General features: G+C 38.0%; 3 protein-coding genes across 3 annotated transcripts; all 3 read right to left on the bottom strand.

The window, feature by feature from the left end:
• Window positions 1-129: 129 nt before the first annotated feature.
• Window positions 130-1,259, bottom strand: LOC133849753 (uncharacterized). Its single transcript, XM_062285846.1, has 4 exons — window positions 1,041-1,259; window positions 756-982; window positions 526-702; window positions 130-467 (listed from the first exon to the last, which is right to left on the bottom strand). The coding sequence occupies exons 1-4, from the start codon at window positions 1,242-1,244 to the stop codon at window positions 215-217; spliced, it is 861 nt and encodes a 286-aa protein (XP_062141830.1). The 5' UTR covers window positions 1,245-1,259; the 3' UTR covers window positions 130-214.
• A 138-nt stretch (window positions 1,260-1,397) lies between these two features.
• Window positions 1,398-2,809, bottom strand: LOC133849744 (uncharacterized). Its single transcript, XM_062285839.1, has 3 exons — window positions 2,213-2,809; window positions 1,743-2,149; window positions 1,398-1,674 (listed from the first exon to the last, which is right to left on the bottom strand). The coding sequence occupies exons 1-3, from the start codon at window positions 2,417-2,419 to the stop codon at window positions 1,410-1,412; spliced, it is 879 nt and encodes a 292-aa protein (XP_062141823.1). The 5' UTR covers window positions 2,420-2,809; the 3' UTR covers window positions 1,398-1,409.
• Window positions 2,810-3,080: 271 nt separating this feature from the next.
• Window positions 3,081-5,429, bottom strand: LOC133850385 (histone-lysine N-methyltransferase PRDM16). Its single transcript, XM_062286466.1, has one exon. The coding sequence runs from the start codon at window positions 5,259-5,261 to the stop codon at window positions 3,465-3,467; it is 1,797 nt and encodes a 598-aa protein (XP_062142450.1). The 5' UTR covers window positions 5,262-5,429; the 3' UTR covers window positions 3,081-3,464.
• Window positions 5,430-25,474: the final 20,045 nt, after the last annotated feature.

Raw genomic sequence — 25,474 nt, 5'->3', positions numbered from 1 at the left:
GAGGCGCATATTAAAGTATTCGACAAAAATCGTTGCCTATCTGCTGCGTATATGAGATTTATTGCATACTTTTAGGATGGTAATTTTAAACTGAAGGTGCAAATTACAGTTTGGTTCTTATTGGATATATGGGGACAAAAATGGATAACACAATAGTAATGATGATAAGTATTGACTTTTAGTCAGGACATCTTGCTTTTTATCACAAACAACATTACTGGCCATGAGGCCACGTAAAATTCCCATTTTCAGGTGCAGTGTAACGCCAATAGCATTGATCACTCACACGGAATCCCAATTTATTGAATATGCTACTGGAGGGTATATTCTCTGGATGTACCTCAGCGCCAACATCCTCACCCAAAGCACCGATCTCCCGAGATAAAGCCGCAACGACGATAGTACCAAATCCACGCCTTTTGTATGCGTTATCAACTTGCAAGGCGGCCAACAAACCATCCATTGTTCTAATCCAAAATATATATCCATTAATTAGTTTATATTACATTTAATCTGAGTGCTTACCTGACGCACCAGCCAACCAGCTTGTTTGATTGTATATCGTATAATCCCATGCTGGGGCACAGACGAATCTGCCGTTGAATAAAGTACAAGGAACCCGTGTCACTGTAGGGCCACATTTTGTCTATTAACTGGGCGTCTGCTTCGACTAAAGGCCTCAGCTGGAATCCGTCTGGGCAGCTACAGAATTTACACAATAAATATAAAATACTATAAATTATTAAAAAACCTACTCCACCCTCAGTTGCTTGGCTTCTTTTGCTGGTAGAGTGTATAGATTGGCGTCATATTCAAAGGTGATCTTCAATTGCTTGGCTTCTACAACCTTCGAGATGGTGGCTAGGTATCGTGTTGCAAATGTGGTGCATTGAAAGCCCCGTGACCAGTCCAGTAGGTGCAAAGCGTGCTCCAACAAGTCAAACGTGTCGCCCAGACAGCCGACAAAGAGTTGATAGCGATCCTAATAAAAATTGTTTATTTTGTTTATATCCGTAAATAAATAAACACTAAAAACCTACCACAAGTAAAAAGAGTCCAAGCTCTTGGGCATGTGAATCTGCTAAAGTATAGGCATTGAGATGCTTCAGTCCTGGTTCAGTCTTGATAAACTTAATGACGGTGCTGAGTACATAATATTCCTTGAAATATTTGGGCCACTCTCGTCTATAGAGCGCCTGTAGTTCTGGCAGATCGTGGATGCTAATCGGTTGAAGCTGCGCCATTAGTAGACTTGTTCAAGACACTCCCTACCACAATTTAATCAACTTGTGCAATTTGTCTGAGCTTATATAGCGACGACTTGCAATGATAATAGTGCAATCTCCGTAGTGGATTTTGGAATATTTTGTATTTACATTAGCTTTCTCTAGTCGCTGTGTGCTCAAAGATTAAAGATTAGATGGCCAATTAATAGGGCTTTCCTTCTCGGGCAAGCACATGCTCCAGCAGTAGTGTTCTCCCTCTACGAGTGTAAAGCCCAGTCTATCAAAAACTTTACAAGCGGCTATATTATTCATATTCACTAAGGCAGTGACATCGTGATTTAGTTCATTGGCAATCCGTCTGGCTATGGCTGCTGCCACAACAAGACCAAGTCCGCGACGCTGGTGAGTCTGAAGGACTTCAAGGGCGCCCAGGAAACCGCTCTGCAGTCTGGCAATCAAAGTAAGAAAATAGCTGTTATTAGCTGATAACAAATTAGCATATTACAGTTCCTCTACCTTAGGCACCAGGCACATAGTTCTCCCGTCGAGCGCTCATAGAGACCCACATTCGTATTGTTCTCGATCAGCAGCTGGATAAGCTTCAAGGAACCGGAGTGACGTGCCGACCAGAGATCATTGATAAGCTCAGCATGCTCAAGTCGTACACTATCCAAGTAGTATTCAGGCGGACAGGTGACCTGCAATTCCTTAGCCTGGTTGCACGACAAGCTATACATGATCGTGTTCATCTCGCGATCCAAACAGAGTTGGCGCTTAGCTACCAGTTGCTTGTAGATGGCATGGTGTGATTCATGAATCGCACTAACTTTATAGGCCTTTGTCCAGTCTAAGAGTTGTAGTGCTGTTTGCAGTTCCATTGTCTTCTGTCTACTCAGATTGCAAAAGAACAGCTGGTAGCGGTGCTACGAATACAAATGGTTTAAGTACTTGATCACTTATCTAATTTAGATATTACGAGCGCTAACCACCAAGATGAAAAGGCCATCCGTACGCCAGTCTCCGTTTAGTGTGTAGAACTTTAGGTTCTTTAACGCAGGATCCTTGGCCAACCAGCGTAGATAGTTGTCCAGCCAAAAGTAGCCAACGCAATGTTTAGGCCATTCCTTTAGATACAAAGCTTGCAATTTCATCAGCTCTGCTACGTCAGATATTGTTGTCAGCTGTGTAGCCATGATACTTATATGTATGAATGAATTTTACTTCTTATCAGACACGTAGAAATTCGAATGCCGGTCAGATGACAATACTAAATTTGAGATTGTCGCGCACCCCGGCAATACACTTATCTTTTATAAACAAAGCCACAACGTCAGCTGTGTTTAACAGCGCGCTGTTTATAACATAAAGGTCCGCTGTTAATTATTCGAAGCTTTTGAACATCAGTCTCACTGCTTGCTTTAATTTGGAGACCGAATTTAAATTCTTTTACTATTTTCGCAGCCATAACTATGCCGTACAAGTAGATCGATCACGTGTTGCAGCCAATTAATATACGCACTTCAATATAAACTATGTATCACTACATTTATACATTTAGATGAAATTCTTTTCTTAGAAAACAACCTTTTTTTCTAAATGCCTACTCGCGGTGTGACCTTAAGCAAAATGTATGAAATATACCCCTGGTTACACTTCATATAGTTTTTTGGTATATTTCCAAAGCGCGACATTTTGAACAAATAATTTGCGGCTTGCGCATTTTTGCGCAAAATGAAGTTGGCTGCGCAACTTTACGGTCAAATGAAAAAATTGTATGCTAGATGGCGCTACCACGAATTTCCCTACTCACCCAAAAATAAATGTATTTCCCAGGTTATTTTTTTTTTAGTAAATTTCAAAAAACTTGTAACTTTTTATTAAACAGTGGACGCTTGTTGTCGTTTTGTCGCTTTGTATATATACAAAAAAAATACCAATGCTTAAATTAATACGCACATAAAATGATATACAGTTGCCAATCTTCTGTTTTGTACAATTCGATTTACACATTAACATTTAACATACAAATTACAAATTACAAAATACAAAATATATATTTACAGCTAGACAAAAATATAATATATAAGGTCTGCAAATAGTTTGTGTTGTTGCCGTTGCTCTTTCTCTCTCTCTCTCTCTCTCTTTCTCTCGGTTGTACCATACGAGTATAGGAAATGTTTCTCATTCAGGGTCAGGATTGGGCTTTAAGGTTGTTTTTTGCACTTTCGCTGGCTTCCATTAGGATTCCTGTTTCGGTGTAGGCGTTTCTCTTCTTGTCGATGGTAGCGTCGCAATGGAGGACTCCTTGGAATCCTTCTCCTCCTGCTCCTGCTCCAGTTCCTCCTCCTCATCTTCCTCGGGCGCCTCCTGCTTCAGCTGAATGGGCGGCAGCTCATCGCCGCTGTCGTCGCCCGTCTTGCCACGCTCCGCCTGCAGTCGACGCAGCTCCTGTGCCAGCGTCTCCGATGACTCCGATTGCGTGGGCGTGTGCGAGGATGTGGGCGTGTGCGAGGCGGAGCAACTGGACGATGCGGAGCTTCGCGATGTTGCCAATGGCAGTGACTGTTGCTGATGCTGTTGCTGCTGCAGCTGTTGTTGTTGCTGCTGCTGCTGCTGTTGTTGTTGCTGCTGCTGCTGTTGCTGCTGCTGCTGCTGTTGCGTCACCTTGCCCATGAAGGTGCGTATCTCCTCGAAGTAGGACTCCTCGCTGGGATTCTCGCAGAAGCGTCGTATGCAATGCATTCGCTCACTGACGCCACTCAAGGCGCTCAGCGAGACCGCATCCGATTCATGCTTCTTCAGATGCCGATCGAGATTCGTCTGCTGGCCAAAGCAGCGCTCACAGATCTCGCACTTGAAGGGTCGCTCCTTGTTGTGGATGTTGCGCACATGACGCTGCAGATTCGAGGAGATGCTAAAGGAACGTTCGCAGTACTTGCACTTGTAAGGTTGCTCCCCGGTGTGCGTGCGCAGATGTCGCGTGAGATTCGCGGAACGCGGAAACACTTTCCCACAAAACTTGCAGGTGTAGCGATCCTTGTTGCGTTGCTGTTGCGTTGGCAGCGTCGTCGCTCCCGCTCCCGCTGACTGCGTCTGCGATTGGGATTGTGCTTGTGCCTGTGCCTGCTGACGCTGCTTTGCCTTGCGCGAATGCTGACGGGATTGGAATTCCTGCAGCTGTGGATGCGGCGTGGGCGTGGGCACAACTGTCGCTGGCGTTGGCAGCTCCAATTTAAGATGTTGCTGCTGCTGATGCTGTGACTGCTGCTCCAGTTGCTCGCTGGGTGGCCAGCTGAGGTCGCTCTTCTTGAGCGGATGCCGAAAGGCAAAGTCTGGAGTTGAGGCGCCAGCTTGTGACGGTGTTGGTGGCGCAAACACGTTGCGATATTGCAGTGGCAGCGTCTTTGTCATCGCCTCGAGCAGCGTCGAGTGCACGCCGGGCACAACGGCTGGCGTTGGTGGCGCTGGCGGCGTTGCCACGCCCTCTCGCAGTGCCCGCAGCATCTTGCGGCTCATATCGAAGCCAAGATCCGCCAGCGAGGCGGCAATGTGATTGTTGTTCATCTCCTTCTCCTTGCGTTGGGCGGCCAACTCGTTGGCAAACATGATGAGATTGCTATTCTCATCCTCCAGCGGCTGTGGCGACTGTCGCTCCTCCATCTCCATCTCCAACTCCATCTCCATCTCCAACTTGCCAGGCTGACGTCGCTTGTGCGCCAATCGCAGATCCAATGGCTGATCATAGCTGCTACGTCGCTTCGCCTTGTTGCCATGATGTTGCTGCTGCTGTTGATGATGTTGTTGCTGCTGCTGGTGTTGCTGATGATGTGGATGCTGATGATGATGATGATGATGCTGGTGTCGCGCTGTTGTCGTCGTCATGCTGCTGGTAGCTGTGGCCGCCGTCGTTGAGGCGGACAGATCATAAGGTACATGTGATATATACGATGTGGGTATTAATCCTAAGGCAGGGTAAACACAGCCCTGTTTTGGGCTAGGAAGCATCTTTCTTGGTGAGTGGTCTTTCTCTCTCATAACTGTTAGCTGCACTGCTTTCTCCTCTCAGTTGCTGTGGCGGTTGCTCTCGTTGCTCTTGTTGCTGCTGCTCAATTGTTATCTTCTTATTAATGCTACTTCTTTCTCGCTGTGCTCTTTAATGCTAGACTTTGTTGCTATTGCAGTTGCCTTGGCGTTTTCAAATTGTTGTACCTACAATAAAAAAGGGATAAAGAAAAAACCTATTAGTGAAATTAAAGTACAGTTTTAAAACACTTTACGTAGTAATAATACCTAATAATTATTATAATATGCACCAATACATAATGTTAATTCATGTTAAAGAAAACTATCTAAGTATTCAATAAAATATAATCTAAGATTTTATTTCAATTCAATTTGTAAGTTTATTTGAAAACTAATATTTAAAAAAGACAATTTTAACAAATATTGAAATTTGTTTTAGTTTTATTTTCATTCAATTGCAATTCCAAAATTTACATTTTACAAATTTTATACAAACAACTTTCAAAATTGAGATAAAGTGAACTGAAGGAAACTGCAACAGCTTTTAAATATATACATCAATTCTTAAAATGACATAAAAATCGCAAAAGAAATGCAATTGATATTTTCTTTCAAAATTGAAATAAAGTGAACTGCAAGAAACTGCAGAATTCTGAAAGCTTTTAAAAACATTCATCAATTCTTAAAATTACATAAAAATCGCATAAGAAATGCAAAAGATATTTTATAAGTAAATTACCAAGCTTAAATTCCCTCCCTCTGTTGAATTCCCTTACTATCAAGTATACATCCCGTTGGCCAATCGAATATCAACAATCCGCCGCGTAAACACTCTGAGTACAACATACAGGGTGACTGACAGGTGAACAATTCGTTGTTGGGAACAACCCCCCGTGACAAAAAGTGATCTAAATTCTGTCTCATTGTATCGTCGATCTATAGTTTCAGGTGCGTCACAACTTCATTCTCACAGCTGTGCTAGTTATTATTTGTTGTATTCGTTTGTCAGTTGGCTTCGCTTCATTTGTTATGTTGTTTGTGTTCTTGTTCTTGTTCTTGTACTTGCTATTATTGCCTTTGATGGCTGCATAGCTCAGAGGGTAATTCCCCATCGACGTCATGTATTGCCTTTTGGCAAACTGAGAAGAGTGAGAGCCGAAATTTTGAATTGTTTAGAACAGCAACTGGCAAAAGTGAAATAAAAACTTAATTGCCTTGCTTAAATAGAACTTTTAACTTATTTTGGTTTTGGTTTTCAGTTATTTGGTGTGCGGTGTTGTTGTCAATGTTATTGTTATTGTTATTGTTTTTTTTTTTTGGCGCAATGCCAAAAGCCTCGACGAGTGAGCGTTAGAAAAGTTTAAACAATTGTTCTATTGTATTGTGGGCTTTAGGACGGAAAAGCCGAAGACGACAACGAGAATAATGTTAACGGTATCTAGAGTGACGATTATGTAAGACAAACAGACAAAAAACGACTCTGACAAACATCTAAGTACACACAAATACAACAGTGGAGGGGGGTAGGGATGGGGCGGTGCCCTCATGGAGGTCGTCACTTAGAGGTGCGTGCAAGGCAATTGCGTAGGTTGTCAGCTGCCACACAGTTTGCCAGTTGCCAGTTGCCAGTTGTCGGTTGCCAGTTGTCTGTTGTCAGTTGACTTTGTGCGCTGCTTTGGCTGCTTTTTGGCCTCTTGGCAGATGGCACGCAAGTCATGTGAACGAAGCCAACAGCAACGACAACAACAACCACAACTAACAAAGCCACTAACAGTCAGCAGATTCAGCTAACAACTGGCAACTTGCAACTGGCAACTTGCAACAAGTGGGCGATCTATGATGCTGCTGCTTCGGCGGTTGCAACTCGAGTTGCTGTTACTGCTATCTAGAACAGAATTTTCCGTGGGTTTGCTGCAGCATTTAGCGACTGTTGCATACAACAAATTGCCTTTTGTTACTCTTGTTGTTGGCCTAAAAGTTAATTAGCCGCATTTGCTGCTTTGATTTACTGCTTTCAGCCAAGTGTATGACTTGAATTATTTCCACCAAAAAAAAACGAAAACGAAAATAATAGAAATATTTGGAGCTTGAGAACTTTTGCGTTGGCTGTTGTTGCCTTCTCTGATGATGACATAAGCGTTTCAAGATCGTATCAGTTTCGATATTAATGAGATACTAGCAGCTGCTAAACTACACAAAAAACAACAACTAAGCATCGCAAATGCAATTCAATTGCGATCGTTTTACTCTGACTAATCGATACGATTATTGGGATGATCTTGAGTGCAAATAGTTTAGAGTAGAGTCTCTGTGTGTGCATCTCACATGTTTTACAATCGATTTGTTTCTACTGTTCAACTCGCTGTGCACATTTTTAATTAAGTTATTTCCACCTCTAGGGCATCGACTATTTTCAGACTGGGTTTTATCTACGCTAATTGCGCTGGCAATTTCTCCCTCAATTAGACTTGATTACTAGGAAAAAGTTTAAGTGATTTTTTTTTATTAGGAATACTGAGAGTAAAAAATCGAGATGAGCAGTGAAATATTTTCATTCTATAAAACACTTTACAAATATTATAAAGAGTAAAGCTGCTCAACTTTCTATGATGCCCAAAAAGCTAATAATATAATATATGGATGGCAGTGAGAAAGTTCAATTCTAATGCTAACATTTAAAAGAGAATAAGGAAAAGCTATATATGTTAGAGAAAAACGAAATTTATAAAATAAATTATTATATTTTCAAGAACATGTCAAGTTCTGAAAAGTTCACAAATATTATGAAAAGAAAAGAAGAGAACAATTTACTTTTTCTATCCAATATTTTGTATTAGTCATTTTAATAATATCACATTGTTTTTTCATCTTCGAATTTGTTATTCTGCTTTTATATTAAATTATTATGAAATTATTTGAATAACAAATCTTCAATATAATAAATTAAATATAAATTTATATTTAATTTTAAAATTTATTTCAATTTTTGGGTTATTCTTAATTTTACTATTTTATGTAAACACTTTTCATAAAATCACATTTAATTTATTTTGCATTTGAAAATTTTCTAAGGTAAATGTGGTACAATATTGATATACCAAATATAGCTTTCGGTATATTTTAATATTTTTTTGTGGTATATTTTTGGTATATTTATAGAATACGGGCATTTTGGTGGCATGTTTTTAGTATATTTATAGGATACGGGCACACTCGACTGTACCCTTCTTATTTGTTCTTTTAATATATTTAGCAGTTCAGTTTCCATCAACTTTATTATCAAAGTTTTAGCTGTCTGCAGATTGCTTAATGGACTTCAATAGATCCGCTCATCTCTGCAATAAAATGCAGACGGTTTAATGACATGCCTTTTAAGAGGCCAGCTAAGTTAGCTGGCAAAAGAAAAAAAAAACATCAATGCAGATCTGTTGCTAATTTTGCCCCCCTCACAAAATTTCACAAGCGTGGTGTGGAAAAGTGTACAGAAAATGCAGTTGCGAATCCATGTGTTTATAATTTGTGGCTAACGGTGCAAAAGTGGTTGACAATTATGGCCAACACTGGCCACTGCATCATCATTAAAAAAAAACGGATGCCTAAAGAAGAAGATGATGGAGGCAAGAGCAAAAATGAAAATGAAAAAAAAGAAGGCAAAAAAAAAAAAAAAACCAATTAAAGAGTAACAAAGTTTAAGCGGACCGACAGCGACGACAACGAGAGCAATGAAGCAAACAGTTCAAAAAACGGACAGTGAAGGTACAACAACAACAACAACAACAGCAAATAGCAAGAGTAGAAAAAACAACAACAACAACAACAAGAGCAACAACAACAACGTCGCATGTTGCAAAGAAAAGTGAAATCAAAGTTGTAAAACCGCGAAAAACGCAGTCAGGCAGACAAACAGCCAACGAGACACATAACAGCAACAACCACAGCAACAGCAACAACCAAAGCAACAGCAACTCAAGCGCTCCAGATTGGAAAATGTCCAGTGGAAGATGTCGACAGCAAATGCCGCAAATGTTGCTATCTTAGGAGCTGCAAAGATGGAGTCGAGAGAGGAGGCTGAGGCTGCTGCTAAGCCTGCATAATCAGCCAGAGCCAAAGAGCAGCCTCCAACGAACAAAAGCTGTTGACAATACTTGGCTTGAGATTAACTTGGTTATGGCTCAAAATGGATCACACCGCCGAGCCCATCATCAAAGCCGGCTAAAGTTGCCCCCAGCTAAACAACAACGTCATTAGTTTACCCTCTAATAAAGCCATGACAATGGGGTATGCTCATCGTTTGCCTCTTTTTGGTAATCAATTACAAGCGGAATACAGAGCATCTGCTAGTCGTGCATTGCTTGAGTTGGGGAAGAGCACTCTTACTTGTTATTAGCCACTGCAGCTGCATAATTATAACGCCAACAGCATAATCATCGTCATCATCATCATCATCATCATCGTTGTCATCCGCATAATCAGCGAGTGGCTTCAACTTCAGCTTCAGCTTCAGCTTCGGTTACGGTTACGGTTGTGGTCCGAGTGTCGCACGAGGAGCATAATCAACCGCAACCAGCAACTAGCAACCAACAACCAGCTCTGACTAACTGTTAAGACAAAGCGCAAATCGAGTGACGACGACATCTAAACTAAAGCAAACGTTCGCACAATGAAAAACGAGAGTACAATTCCAAAGCGCAGCCGCCGCATCGCATCGCATCGAGCATTGAAATGGAAAATTAAACCTTGTTACATCAGTGCCAAAGCAAAATGCAACAACAACAATTGACAAGCGAAATGCGGCGACAAAGTTTGTTGGCAGGATCAACACACACACACTTACATACACACTCTACACACGCATCTCAAACTCAACACGCAGACGGCGCTCATTCACTCTTTCAACTCTAACGAGGCAACCTGATACCAACAAAATACGATAAAGCAACAACAAATGAACACGCAAAGACACACACTCAAACACACACACTCATTCACACTCATTCACATTGATTTAAGCTCGCATGAAGTCAAGCGCAAAGTTGAGGCAGGTAATGAAAATAGTCGTAAGTAGAATTTCAAATTCTCACACACAAAATCATTCAAACGTAATTTGTGACAATTAGAAAAAAAAAACAATTCGGCAAAGAACTGGAAAATAATTACCTAATAACTAAATTAAGAAAACCATCAACAAACTAATAATATAATAAATTAACGAATACTAAAACAAAAATAAAAACTCAACTGTTTCGAACTTCGATTCTTATTCTAGTTTGCCAAAGCATAAATTTTATTGAGACCGGAATCTTACTTCCGATTATTACTAAAAGTCAAGGTTTATAGGCAATAAGATAAATATAGTTTTCAAACAAGCAGACAAGTGTTTTATACCATAGTCAAACACATAGTTATGTTATATTTTTTGAATAGTTTTTAAATGCTTGCTTAAAGTGAAATCTGAGAAGTAATCACAATGTTATTAGCTTTGATTGCTCATGCTCATTTTGAAATGTTGACAATTGATGTGTTTAGGTGATGTAAGCTCTGGAAATTCGATACCTAAGCCACATTTATTACCTCATTTGACTAAGAACCATTTAAAAATGACATGAACAAATTAGTAATCGAAAATAGCAATCATATTCAGATATTTTTTAGATCATTTCCTGTTAATTGTTGGCTGTAAATAACAAATTTTTGTATGCACATTGCTTATAACTTGGTGACCAAAACAAATAAATTGATTTAACAAATTTGTTTTGGTCAAACGATAAAAATACCTTTTTTTGCGAGTCATAATTAATTTGAGCAAGTTTCACCTTTAGGTGTGCCTACTCAACTGTGAATGATCACGAAAATATGGTTGCAGATTAAAAGTTGTTGAAAAAAGCAGCGGCAGTAAATGCAACACATCAACAGCAGCAGCGACGACACCGACAACAGCAACTGCAACTGCAATAGAGTACAATGTTGCAAGTTGGATGCGTTGCTCTTGGTGATGATGATGATGATGATGCTGTTGATGATGCTGCGGCGCAATCTGTACCACTTTTTCCTCCGCTGGACACAACAAGTGTAGCAGCAGCCAAAGCAGCAATGTGCAACGACAACGACAACAACAACTGTTGTTGCTGTTGCAGTTACAGTTGCAACACACTCTGAATGCAAGCAAACACATCTCCAAATCACGTCTTTGCAGCGTTGTCGTCTGCGTTACATATCTCGTTGTCTAGATTGGCTGCCCGACTGCCTGCCTAGCTGCCTAGTTGCCTAGCTGCCTGACAACGTATCTACGTATCTTTTGCCATAGCAATAGCTAAAGCTATAGCTACAACTGCAGCGCATGGCGATGGCCTGGACGGTCGTCAGTGAAATAAAAAGTGAGAGTGACATCGGAAATTGTTTCAATTTTCCCAAAAACGAAACCAACACAAGTTGCCGCATTTGTGTGGCAGCCAGCCTCCTTCGGTCGCCGTTTGCAATTTTCAGTTTCAGTTTCAGTTTCAGTTGAAGTCTCAGCATCAGTTTAACTCTTCGCGTTCGGTCTTTGGTCTTCGGTCGTTGGTCGCTAAATGAATGAATGTCGAAAACTGTATCGGCAACAATTTTTCTACAGACTCCTCAGCTGCGGCAAGTGCTTTCCCAAGTGTTGCAAGTATTGCTGTATTTGCTGTTGCCGTTGCTGATGCTGTTGCTGCATCCTGTTGTTTGTTATAGTTTTCGACGTTTTATTTCTTACTTTAGGCTTTTATATAACTAGCACACATGCAGACGACCAGTCCAGGCAACAACACAACAGCCGCAGGCTGTTGCAAGTTACCTGCTTGGCAAATGCTTAAATAATTGAAATTTTTCACCACATTTCAAAGGTGCAAAATTGGTTTAGTTTAGTTCGCTGCCCACAGGCTCTCTCTCTCTCTCTCTTTCTAGTATTTGTTAAGCAATGCTTGTGGCGCATTTTTTCTATGCAGCCGCTATTTAAAGCACTCATTTGTTAATGACAATCCGGCCAAAGACTCGAGCGCATTTTTGGCCACAACTGATGCACATGCAATTTATTGGGCTACAAGAGTCTACCAGAGTCTGCAACTCCAGCAGCAGCTGCACTTTTTTTTGACAGCCTTCCTAATGCCAAAACTATAACATATACGATCCGTCTGGTCTGGTCTGGTCTGGCCAGCTTTAACTGGACTTGTGGGCGGTTTAGCTGCCAGTCATCCATTTGGAGTCAGCCATTTGGCCAACTACAACTAACCAAACCATTTGAGCCAAGCAACTAAAGCAGCCTAAAACTCAAACTCCAACTCGAACTCCAACTCGTATACTCGATTTATAGTCGACTTTATGTGCTATTACATCTCCATTATATTTATTATACGCCATCACGATGCTTGTAAATGCTTTGAGTCTAACAAGGCTTTTAATAAAATAAATTAGCTGCTCTATATATCACAAAATATATATTCAAAACTATATATTCGCATTTCCCCACAAGGTTATTTGCCTTAATTAAACTCGAGTCCAATACGAAGCCAATAAATGTTTTGCAAGTTTTACAATTTCGACTAGACATTTAATGGATTTCTTTTAGATACATTGCAAGTAATTCTTATGTGGTGCATTAAAGAGCTAAATAATCGAATTAAATATATTCATAACGGCAAGCAAACTGTTATTAAGCCTATTATAAGAGAGCATAATCATAAGTATTGTTTTAAACATTGTGGAATAGAGATTATATATAAGGAAGAACATCATACTAATATTTATATTTTATATATTTTCAAACTACTGCAATATAAAAATACCACATATACTATTTTTTGTGTTTTTTGGTATATTTGTAGAATATGGTCTTTTTGAAAATGGGTAGCTGGTTTCTCATATATATCAAATATAAGAAATATATATGATTTTCTCCTTCCTTATGAAAAACTTTGAGTTCCTTTATCAAAAGCCATAAGTAATCATAATTTTTAAGAAATAAAAAACATGTAAAAACATTTTCAGTAGGTCCATATTCGAATAATACAAATATACCATAAAAATTCTAAAATTATACCAAATGCTATATTCGGTATATGGACATATTGATCGATTCTACATTTAAAATATACCAGATTGTCAACCAAAGAATTTAAGACCCGACTGTAGACGTCGTTTTTAGCCAAACAAAAGTAAATAACTTCAACAATTTTTTCTGATGGTAACCCAATTAAAATGTTAAGTTAATATTAATGGATAGTGTACAATCAATATGATATACATATGTTTTCATCTTGTAGTTCTGCATCAATTTTATTTACCTATTTTTATATTTCTATTTTATTTGTGTGCTTAACTGATCAACCGTAAATACAAGTGTTTAACTCACATAATATTACGTATACGCACACAAAACGTACGGCTGTCAGTTAAACGAAAAAAATAAACGAAAGGCTTTTCTTTTCATTTTGACTTTTCTTTTCTGAAGAAGCAAAGAATTGTTGCGCTTAGTTTCAAATGACAGATCATTTATTTAACTGGACACGCGAATAAATGGCATGAGGATCCGTGTGGCACCCACTTGTGGCTGGTGAATGTATTCGAAGCGAAATTTGAAAGTATTTACGAGTCCACTCGTCAAGAGCAACATCAGTAACAACAGTAACAACAGTAACAACAACAACAGCAGCGAACTTAACCTGAACTTTATTCATATAGTTAATTGAGCAAACACTTTAAAGTGCCCCAAAAATAATTGTGAATTTCACGACTTCATCCAAGCAGCAGACGCAAGTCGGCAAAAAAGTAAAGCCAGCGAAAAAAAAGCTGCTCCATTTGATTGCCTAAACGTTTCAACAGCTCAGCATTTTTGATGCAATTAATTAAATTTTTATTTCTTCATTGAGCCTCGTGTGTGTGTGTGGAAGCAGCTCATTTGATTTCGATTTATTACCACACAATTTAGGTGAGCTCGGAGTTCAGCTTTGAGGCGAGTGATACAATTATTTCAATAGCCAACTCACTTGTCGGGGAGCCAGTTAAGCTTGTTCTAGCTGAAAGCGATAGCCCGACAGACTCCCCTTCTTTCCTTCCCCTCATCAATGCCTTGCTGGCCAGTTTTGTCGCCAGCTTTAATAACGAAATAGAAGCAGAGCGTGCGCAAAAAAAAAGCAGCAGCAGAAAAGTAAAAAAAAAAAACAGCGAAATAAATAAAATTGAAAAGAAACCGTATCAACATTCACATCATAAGTAAACCAGTTTGCACCTGAGAGAGGAAGAAGAAAGTTGTCTTGGCCATTTTGGTGGTACACTCGGCAAAACTTTATAACTGCATCGGGTGCATACCTCTCTGCCTACATATGAATCTGAATCTGAATCCCCCCTCCAAAAAACTCAACCTGCACCTATGTATCTAACTAGCTGGCTGCGGGCGTCGAACAATGGCCAAAAAGCTAACTGTAACATGCCAGGCTTTTCCAAGGCTTTTCTTTTTATCTTATGTGTTCATTTTTTTTCTTGTTGCTCTCTGTGGTCATAAGCATAAAATATTGCGCACATCCCGAGCGACAAAAAAAACGACAATCGTAAGATACAGACAACAACAACAACAACAGCAAACGTCGCATGTCCGAGTGCCTGCCTCTCGCTGCAGGCCTAATTATATTGCAGCACGGGGGCAGGCAATTGTGACCCCCTCATCCGTCATCCCCTCCACTCCCCAGCCTGCCATGGCTGCTACATACTCCCCCAACAACATCAACCTATCATTACCTGACACATGCTGCAGCAACAAGCGCAACTAGGCAGCATTCAACAGGCAGCAGGCAACAGGCAACAGGCAACAGGCAACAAGCAACAGTAGTAGACACTCTGCTACCGTTTGGGCCACGTGCGCTGCCAACGTCAGCCAATGGACAATGGAAGCGCGACAATAACAAGCTTGCTGCAGTGACAGACGCAATGATACCCTGTTTCAGTTGAACATTATTATTATTTAAAAGGTTAGTTATAATTAAAATTAATTATAACACTATTGGTAAAGCAATGGCAGCGTAGGCCTTCAGCTTAAGGTTGAACATTACAATCAATTGAAATGCAGAAAATGTTTGATAAATTACAAATTCTTCAGGTTAAAAAAATTAGTATAATTTTTGGATTCCAAAAGAATCTACATAACTGGATCTTAATAAATACAAACTAATTTAGATTCAACTATGACAATTTTATATTGTTGGTAAAAATCAATGTTTGAAAAAGAACTAAAGAGATTCTTAATTCCTGCTTCAGTTAATAATTAATTGTAATAGAGTAAATGATTGCTAAATTGTGGATTGTTTAGTACAATTTTTGAATTTCAAAAGATTTTTGGTATAATTTTTGAATTATAAAAAAAAAGAAATAACTAAAATGTAACATTGAAAAATATGTATATGAAATTTAACCATCCATGAACAATCTTCTATAACAATTTAATATAGTTGTTAAGTATCAATATTTCAATTATATAAGTTATTTAAGATTCTTAGGCTTCTAGAAATCGGCGGTTATTTTAAAGCAACTAGATTACAAAATGGAGATATTTATAGTACCTCAATAATAGGGTGATGATTTTTATGAAAAGTTTTGCTGCAAACAGGAAATCTCACACAAAAGAAAATACAATTGGGATGAGTTTTCTAATTTAAAGTACAAATAAAAGTGTGCCCCATGTTATGAAAAAGGCTCTTTAAACAATGTATTCATATACAAGTAGAGTAAAAAAGTAAAAAAAAACCGTTGATCTTTATAGAAATTTATAACATAAATATAAAATATTCCTTATAATTAATAAAGATCGAAAAAACAAATCTTTCTAAAAACTTACAAAGAAAATAAAAATACAATATGTGTACTATATAATAATGAATGAGAACCTATAAAGAATATATTCATAAAGGCTCACAAGAAAAAGAAAAACGTATGATTTTTATAGAAACTTATAATACAAATAATAACATACATATATGTCTTATAATTAATAAGGATCAAAAAAAGAAATATTTCTTTAAACATCCAAACAATAATTATACATGATTTTTATAAAAATTTAATTTGAAGTTTCAAAAAGAATATATTATGTTAAAAGAATGTAATATCATTTAACCTATAGGCATTGAATTCAAAATATTCAAATTATGAAATTTAGCATTAATAACACATTACCCTGACTACAAGGGACAGCTAAATGGTATTTCTAATTGTATCAATGCGAATATACCCCAGTTGGAAGAGTGCTTTCAACTTTACAGCGTATACTAAAGATGGCAAACAATCAATGAGCGAATTCCATTTGTAGCTGCCGCTTGGCATAAAGTGAAAGTGCTCCAGTTGCTGCATCCGCGGATGTTGTTGCCAGCAGAAATGGCCAAGTGCTTTGACTCCTCCTCACAGTGGTTGTTACCCCAAGCACCCATGCAGTGATCAGCGATCAGCGATCAACTCTATTATGGTATATATATATATATACAGTGGCAGCCCATCCCGATCCCATTCGATCCGATGCGATGCGATGCGATGCGATTCGAAGGCAGCGCTGCGCACTTGCTGACAAGTTGTTAGTGTCGCACCCTCTTGGCTCTTGAATGCCAAGCGAGGCAACTGCCACGCCCCGCGCCCGCCCGCCTTTCTCACATTTGGACGAGGCTGAAACTGAGTCTGAGGCTGAGGCTGTTGCCATGTTTATGTGCACATTGCAGAATAATTGGCCCCGACTGGGAGCTCAATTAGCGCTGCCTGGGCAATTACATTTGACGGCTTTGCACACATGTTTTCAGTTTTCTGTTTTCTGTTTTTAGTTTTACTGTTTTGCTGTTTGATGTATTTACTGTTTGCCTGCCAGTGTTGGTAAATTGCCCAAAAGCATTAGCCACATTCGTCGCATTTGCCATAAATGGCTTTTCCTTCCGGTCACCCCATGTAAAATTGTCAGCACCTCGCCACGATCGCTTAATCCTCAATCCGCTTTGTCGATTCTCTTTTACTCTTCAATTGATTGGGACATTTTAATTGCATACATTCGGGCTTCAACTCCAAAGGCTATAGCTATAGTGTATTACTCATCTTCGTATACGATCTTGTTCATTTTGCTATCATAATTAACTTTGTTTTCACAGTTTTGCTTTTATTAGTTTTGCTGTGAGGCACAGCGAAATGTTAAATACAAATATTTTATGTTTAGAGTTTCCAGAGGCAATGTTAAAGCAATAAATGTTTAAGCTTTAAAGTAAAAAGCTTAGTGGATACATAATTTAGTAATATTTCGTAGAGTTTTTCTCCCTTAAGTAACTAAACTACTTTACTGAAAGCTTCCTCGATTCCTTGTTTATATAATAAATATTTTTATTGAATGAATTTTTAATTATAGAAAACGAATAATTTGAGTTTGTTAAATCATTTTAGAATTTCTTATTTATTTAATATTTTCAGCTTAAAATTCCTTCAATTACAATGCTTGTCACTTGAATAGGATACCCTGAAAGCTTTCCTTATAACTGCTTACATTTATTCTTGATTAGCGTCAACAGCCGAGACGACCTAGCCATGTCTGTCTGTCCGTCTGTCCGTATGAAACGCTGGATCTCAGAGACCATAAGAGATAGAGCTATAATTTTTTCCGACAGCATTTGTTATATTTGCACGCGGATCAAGATTGTTTAAAATTTTTGCCACCCCCACTTCCACACCCGTAAATTGACCAAAATCGAATAACAAGCGTTATTTTAAAGCTAGAGTTGCATATATTACAGTATATTTTTGGTATATTTTAAGAATAATACTGCAACATTTTGCTTTTATTCAAAATGGTTAGCGGGTAGATTTCTTACTTGTTTTAATTAAGAACTTTAGCAGAAAGTAATTAATTTTTGAAATATATTTAAAGTCAATAAGTAACTGATTATTTTGCTAGCCATCTCTGCTGATATTTTATTCGTGTTTGCCATTCAATAAACATTCTTGAAGAACTTCCGTTCTTTCGTTTCATGCTCAATTCTAGTTACAAATTGCCTCTTTTAACATATATATCGACAAAGAGTAACCTAGTTAACCATTTCTCAGCTTGGCTTGCATAACTCTGAGGCTGAAGTTCCATATTTTACAGCTAGTCGTGGTTAACGACTGGCCAAATGAGCCAGTGTCATGTGAAGCTACCATTTTGGCTGCACACACAACCCACATAATACCCATACCCATATCCATATAATGTGGGCAAATTCTTCAAAATTGCCCACAAACTAGCCCACTTAGGGAGTCCGACAAAGAGACGAGACAAAGGCAAAGGCAAAGGCATAAATTGCCAACTACTTCAAGTACACCTGCTCTCTGTGGTTTCTTCCATCGCTCTCTCTCTGTCTCTCTGTCTCTCTGTCTTTATCTCACGCTCTTTGTCTCTCTGGCAATGGTCATATATCATGCGGCAAAGCAGGCAGCAGGCAACAGACAATATGCCATGCTAAATGCGATACAATTAGAGGAGAGAGACCCGACATTATGGTATCAAAAATGCGAAAAAATCTACACACACATGGATGTGGATGATGGGGGGAGGTGGTGGGAGAGAAGCGTGTTGGAAGTTCAGATTCAATGCGATGATTACATATTACTTGACTTGACTTGTTGTTGTTGACTGGCTTTGTTGTTGCCTGCAGAGTTTTATGGTCCAAGGTTAAATGCTTTGACTTGAAAATGGGAAGCGGCAAAAAAAAAAAACGAGCAACTTTTGCGACTTTTGTTGTCGCTTGAATATTTCGTCCATTGTGAGGCGCAAAGCTTGCGGCACAACTTCATTTGATTTGCAGTGAATATTAAAGCAATTTGTGGGATTATTTCCTATTGTAATCAACTCTCAGACTCGTATGCGACTATGTCTATGTCTGTTTACTCATCAGTGCTATTGCTGTTGCTGTTGCTGTGACGGAGTTGTTGTCTTTCGGCCAACTCATTTTCAAGTACAAATCTCAAGCGACAACGATGACGTCTCGTCTCTTTACTTACGGTCTTCGTCTCTGTATTTTATTTTGTTATTTCTGTCGCCCTTTGGCAAAATGACGTTTATTTATTTATGTGTAGTTAGCGTGAAAATTGCTCCAGTTTTTTTTTTTTTTTTATCTCCTCTAGACTCTGATTTTTTTTCAAAGCCGATCGATGATGAGGCGTATTTATTATTCAATCTGGGGGACATAGAACATTTTTTTCATTTTATTTCATTTTTTTTGCCTAGACCGGCTTCAGTTGTTGTTTTTGTGTTGCTTTTTACACCTTTTTAATTGTGTGCACACACTCACACACACGCACACGCACACACACACACATAATTAATTAAAGCTCTCTCATTGCATTCAAGGTTATCAAAGGCCTGAGGCGCTCTTTTTGTATTGTTGTTGAGAGATGTTGCTGTTGCTGTTGTTGTTGTCGCTGTTTAGTTGGTTAATTTACAGCTTAAAATTAGTGTAGTTTACTTTCAAAACACTTTACTTTTGCTTTCAAAATACGCGTACGTTGGCTTCATTGTTATTCTTTTTTTTATTGTTATTGTTGCTGTTGTTGCTATAAATGGGTGGGGCAATCATTAGGTCCAGTTTTTTGTGTTTAAGTAGATTCGCTCTTTTAAATTTAATTGTTAATTGATGATGATTCAGTTAGAAAACGCGACTGCAGAATCTCAGCAATTTGCTAATGATTGTGTTAAACGCATAAACAAAAACCGACAACAAAAAGAGGAAATAATTATGGCAATAACGATGCTCGTAATAAGGTGTGTCAGCTCGTCTTGAATTTAGATTGGATGAGTATGCAAATTGTTATTTATTATAGACTGCAGCCTAAGTGCTGCAAATTGTTTGCAGAATAAATCAAAGAAATCCACAGAAATTGCATTAAAAATAGTTTGAAATAATTATCAATTAAAAGTCCATTCTTTCGAAATCATCTGCTTATATCATCGGATAGTAAAGCATTTAAAAAATCATAAATTACTTGGCAGACAACTCAGCTTGTTAGCTTAATTACTTAATTCATAATTAACAAAATAATTGAGTAGAAAAACTTATTAAATGGAATTTGATTCGCATTATCTGCGTAACATCCGCATTAGCTGCAAAATTTGATGAAGCCTTCAACTTGGTCTGAATTCATTTAGATCAAATGATAAAAAGTAGTGTCTTAGATATAATTAAAAGAACATATTTGATACTTGAGTATTCCAAAATGATAAAAAGATTGTCGGCAATACTTAAAAGAAGATTTCTAACAATTTATAAAATAAATGTATTGTATATGTGAAGCAGTCACAAAGAAATAACAATTAATCTCAGCGGTTGAAAATGTGTCGTATGTATTTCATCTGTATGGATGAAGTATTGCTTTTGGATTAGAATAAAGTGCATTTGCAATCGGGATTGCTGACAGCATTTATTTGCATTGCATTTTTGCTGTGTTTTCCCAACGCTCCTGTATGAATAAATAATAATAACGACAAATGCATTCTCCGTAGAGACAATCAATCAATCGCAAGAGAGCAAGAGAGGAAGTTGTAGTTGTTGCATGCTGCATTCTGTTTAATGGAGGATGCTCATCATTATCGATCGACAACACTCTCTATTTATCTAAATAGAACGTCGTAACATTTACGTAGAGAGAAGATTGCTAGCAAAGTATCTGCGTTGTGTATCTGTCGCTCCAATTAAAATACAACTCATCTCCTGTGCTGCATTGCAAATGATCTTACATAAGGCCAAAGCGGGGGCACCTACAAACGTATATATGGTATATATATATATCGTATTCGATCGATCGGGATAGCTCTATATTGCATAGCGAATGCTTTTCATTTAATCGATTTGCGTATTTCGAGCAGCGGTAATTGCAGGCAACTCAGCAAACTCAGCAAACTCGGGCAACTTTCATTACGAGGCCATTTCGTCTACGTCTAGAGTTCCTCTCTGGCCACTCCCCAGCAGCAACAGTTGCAGCTTCAATCTCTCAGCTGAATGTGGATTAAGTGTATGCCAAGGCATTAAGGCATTCGCTGCCGTTGTTGTTGCTGCTGTTGTTGTTGTTATTATTTTTGTTGCTGCTGCTGTCTGTCTGTTGATTTTGCAGTTGCGCTGCGTAGCCTAAAGTGATTTGTTTTTTAGATTTTCGAAGTGATTGCGGTTATCGTCATTGCTCTGCTTACAACATCAAACAAAAACAACAACGACATCGCCATCGACAACTTCAACAATAATAATAATACAATGAAGTTGAAATTGAAATCGAGAGAAGCGCGAAGAGAAGAAGAAAAAAAAATCAGCGCACATTCCAGCACACAAAATGTGTAACGCAATCAAATCCATCGCTTCCGGTTTAAAGGCGCAATTAACTGCCTTGGATTACGTACAGCAACAGCAGCAACAGCAACAGCAACAACAGCAACAACAGTGGGCACATCTTAACATCATCTCAATGCCTCTCACCTTGCAGCAGCCGTTTCCCCTCTGCTTCTTCCCTCTCCCTCTCTTGTGGAGCACTTGGCACTCAAAAGCCTTTTTAGACTGCCGCCACAACTGAATCTATCTATCTATCCCCCTCTCCCTCTCTCTCTCTTTCTATCTCTCTCTCTATGCCACTATATGACAGTCATCAATTCGCAGATTATCTACAACATTTCACTTACTTTTCCAAGACTTCAAACTCTTCGTAATTGGCATTTTGGATGTTGTAAACAAATTTTGTTCGATAGTTAACATGATGAAATGTCATAATTTCGATGCGTGTGATTTTTCCCAAAAGCAAAAAAAAAACACAACGGTTAGAAAGTTGCTCGATTTTCACAAAGCACTGAGCCATTTAATAAATCACCTTAAAACTTTTGAATGTTTCACGGCAAATGTGCAAAAGCCTTAAACTGCGCAATTTAAAAGGATTTCTTTCTTCGCATTTTTGTGCATTGTAATAAAGTTTGAAGCTTAGTTGTAAAATTGAGAATCGCAGAGAGAGGCGGGACACTTTATAGGTTACAGATTTCACTTGCAAAAGGATTTCAATATTATTAATGATGGAAAAAATGGAAAATATCAAAAAAAAAAAGGGAACAATAATTATAAGACTTTAATTGATGGAAAAGTGTATGAATCAATAAAGTTTGAAGCTTAGTTGTAAAATTGAGAATCGCAGAGAGAGGCGGGATACTTTATAGATTACAGATTTTACTTGCAAAAGGATTTCAATATTATTAATGATCAAACTGGAAAATATTAAAAAAAAAGACTTAGAAGACTTTAATTGATGGAAAATGCATGAATTAATAATTGCTAATCAAGTGCTTTGAAAATTGATGATAACTTTTATTTTTTCTACATTCTACATTATATTTTATAACTAATTTATATTCTTTTATTTCGAATAGTTCAATATGAAAGGAAGACAATCAGCTGTGAATTGAAAGTATCTTTAAGCGGAGGAAGCGCACATTCTAAAATGTATTAAACTGTTTATATGCAGCTAATTAATTTCTTAGTTCACTTCGTACACTTAATGATGCTTTAGCATCCCAGCTTCTACCATGTCGATCCATTCATTTAGCGGAACCTGTCTGGGTGAGCCACTCACTCACTCACTCGTTCATTCACTCACTCACTAACCTCCAAGATCATAAAATTAATGATCTGTTTTTATTTTGGCGCTTCTTCTACGCCCATCTGCCACTTGAGATTGCCACCGCATGACCAAGACAAATCAAGGCAATTCCGAGACAACCATCAACTTCTATTTAAAATTAAATTAACCTGCTTAATTTGCCCCCACCCCTTACCATCCCATTCCACCCCACCCCACCTCTTGCTTCCCTACTTCCAACCCATTCCATTCGAAGAGACGCGCCCAAAACATTCACTCGACACAAATGAAAATCGAAAGGCGCTACTAATCGCTTCAATGCCTACAAAAGTGAGTAAATCTACAGCAGAGTAAATCTAAAGCAGCTCACAGTTGTATCTGCATCTGCTGGATACATATGCTTATTGTATCTAAACTGTGGCACGTTCGAAAATTTCGTGCATTTAACGCATAAATGAACTCTTTGGTTACGGCTCGTTTTTTTCATTTTTCTGCCTTCTTTCGGATTGAATTCGAATTGGAAGGCAAAGCTGATGTTGTTGCCACTGCCACAGCAACGGCCACAGCAACTGCCACTGCCACTGCCCATTGTCGACCCTTTCACCCTTCACCGTGAAGGCTGCTGTGATGGCCAGCTGGCTGCCAAATTTAGCAAATTCGATTTGATTTTGATCGCTCAATTAGCGTAAAAGTAACATGTCAAACCTATTAATCACTTTCGAAAATAAAACAAAAATCCGTCAAATCAATGGAGGAAAAACGAAAGAAAAAATACATTTCAGAAGCGCGGCTTCACAATTCAAGAAAAGGTAATAACAAAGGTAATAAACATATTTTAAAATGCTCCGCTTTTTAAATACCCTACAAACTTTAAGGTGGGCAATATAAGTGAATGAAAGAATTATGAATTTATACTTTAATATCTTTAATCATTTGAAATGTGAAATATATAATTGCAAATTAAAGTACATACTACATACTTGATTTCTGAAATCTCTTGATATTCTTATTAATTACTTCTCTCTCAACTTGAACATATTTATTTATAGTCACAAATACCTGCAGTTGTCTAATGTTTTGCCCTTTATTGAAGTGGGTAAAGGGTTCGAAGAGGAATTGGCAAACAAAACAAAAACAAAAAGCAAAAAAAAAAAAAATGTTTGCTCGTGCCGTTGGCAAAAAGTGCGTGAATTTAGGCGTAACCCAAAAAATTATATAATTTATTATTTCTTTTGATTGGCAAAAATTAAAAAGTAACTTTAGCATCAGATGTGTATTTGTGTTTGTAATTGTATCTCCATCGCCGTTCGTTCGTCGTTCATTTGGTTCGTTCAACAACTCAATTCGAGCGCTGTGTTTTTTCTTCTATTTTTTTTTTATTTTTTGCAACGAAAACGCTGCGTCATTACTCGAACTTCAATTTCATTCATTCATCAATTACAATACACAAAAGTCGAACGAATGAACGAACGCGCGATGAAGCCTTGAATCTTGAATCTTGCAGATACATTTTGTCTATCTACATATGTAACTGTATCTGCGAGTGAATGATTGTGTGTGTGTGTGTATAATGTGGTATAAAATGCTTGTGGATGACATTAAGTTTAATATTTGTCGAGATCCTGTGATTGCGCTTATTAAATGTGAGCTTAAGTACGTGTATCTTTGAGATACTTTGCTAGCTACTTACATGCTTGTTGCTGTTGTTTGTGCTCGTTGCTTCGGCATCAATTTGTTAGCCTCTTCTAGTTTAATTGTAAAACGTTGTCTTGTTGCCGCTGTTGCTGTTGTGTCTGCTGCTGTTGTTGCTGCTGCTGCTGTTGCTGCTATAAAATCCGCACGGATATCCGTTGGCCGGCAGGAAGAAATCAACATTTGAACACCGTTGGCTATTGCAGCGTTTTACGGATGTTGATAACTTGCATTGGCATTGGCTAAAGCTGAGCGCAGTTGATCTTGTTAATGTTGTTGTAGTTGTTGTTGTTGTGGTTGTTGCTGTTGTTCCCGATGTTGTTGTTGCTGTTGTCATTCTGCCACAACAAGTTGCCAAGCCGACGGCGCGTGTGAAATTTTCTTTTGCAACTATTTTTGTGTGTGTGTATTATTTTTTTTTTAAGGATTATTTTGCAACGGTTTTTCAATTTCGATTTGGTTTTCAATTGAGATTGATGAATAGAGAGCTTAGATAATTGAACACGACGAATCAGTATCAACTTTTTTTTTAATTAATGTAATAACGGTAGATCGATTTTAAACGTATAGCACAGTGTAATGCATTTCGATAAGATTATAATACAAAATGATATAATTTAATTTGATTATTTTCGTTTTTTTCGCTTTTTACGATTATATTTAAGTGTGTTGCAATTTATTTATAATAGTTAGGAGCTGTTGTTGTTGTTGCTGTTGTTGTTTGATAGTAGGATTGTAGCAGTATCTATATAAAGTATAGGAGCTAAAGTTATGAACAGTTATTTATAGAGTGCACTTAGATAGTCAGTAGTTTTATTAGGATCGTTTTAGTTTTATATTTAACATTTATTGATTATAGTTATTTTTTTTACACTTTGTACAATCTGTGGACTTTCTTTGTGGCTGATTTATGGGATTTA

This window comes from Drosophila sulfurigaster, chromosome 2L, assembly GCF_023558435.1.
Source record: "Drosophila sulfurigaster albostrigata strain 15112-1811.04 chromosome 2L, ASM2355843v2, whole genome shotgun sequence".
NCBI classification, from domain to species: Eukaryota; Metazoa; Arthropoda; class Insecta; order Diptera; family Drosophilidae; genus Drosophila; species Drosophila sulfurigaster.
Note: the sequence above shows the minus strand (reverse complement) of the source record. Positions and strands in the feature narration are given on the sequence as shown.

Excerpts from the sequence above, each read along its gene's own strand:
- LOC133849753 (XM_062285846.1), bottom strand. The coding sequence starts at position 1,244 with ATGGCGCAGCTTCAACCGATTAGCATCCACGATCTGCCAGAACTACAG. Across the intron at positions 983-1,040 it reads TTGGACTCTTTTTACTTGTG|GATCGCTATCAACTCTTTGT; the intron begins GTAGGTTTTTAG and ends AATTTTTATTAG. Across the intron at positions 703-755 it reads GCCAAGCAACTGAGGGTGGA|CTGCCCAGACGGATTCCAGC; the intron begins GTAGGTTTTTTA and ends TAAATTCTGTAG.
- LOC133849744 (XM_062285839.1), bottom strand. The coding sequence starts at position 2,419 with ATGGCTACACAGCTGACAACAATATCTGACGTAGCAGAGCTGATGAAA. Across the intron at positions 2,150-2,212 it reads ATGGCCTTTTCATCTTGGTG|CACCGCTACCAGCTGTTCTT; the intron begins GTTAGCGCTCGT and ends TTGTATTCGTAG. Across the intron at positions 1,675-1,742 it reads CTATGTGCCTGGTGCCTAAG|ACTGCAGAGCGGTTTCCTGG; the intron begins GTAGAGGAACTG and ends TTTGATTGCCAG.
- LOC133850385 (XM_062286466.1), bottom strand. The coding sequence starts at position 5,261 with ATGAGAGAGAAAGACCACTCACCAAGAAAGATGCTTCCTAGCCCAAAA.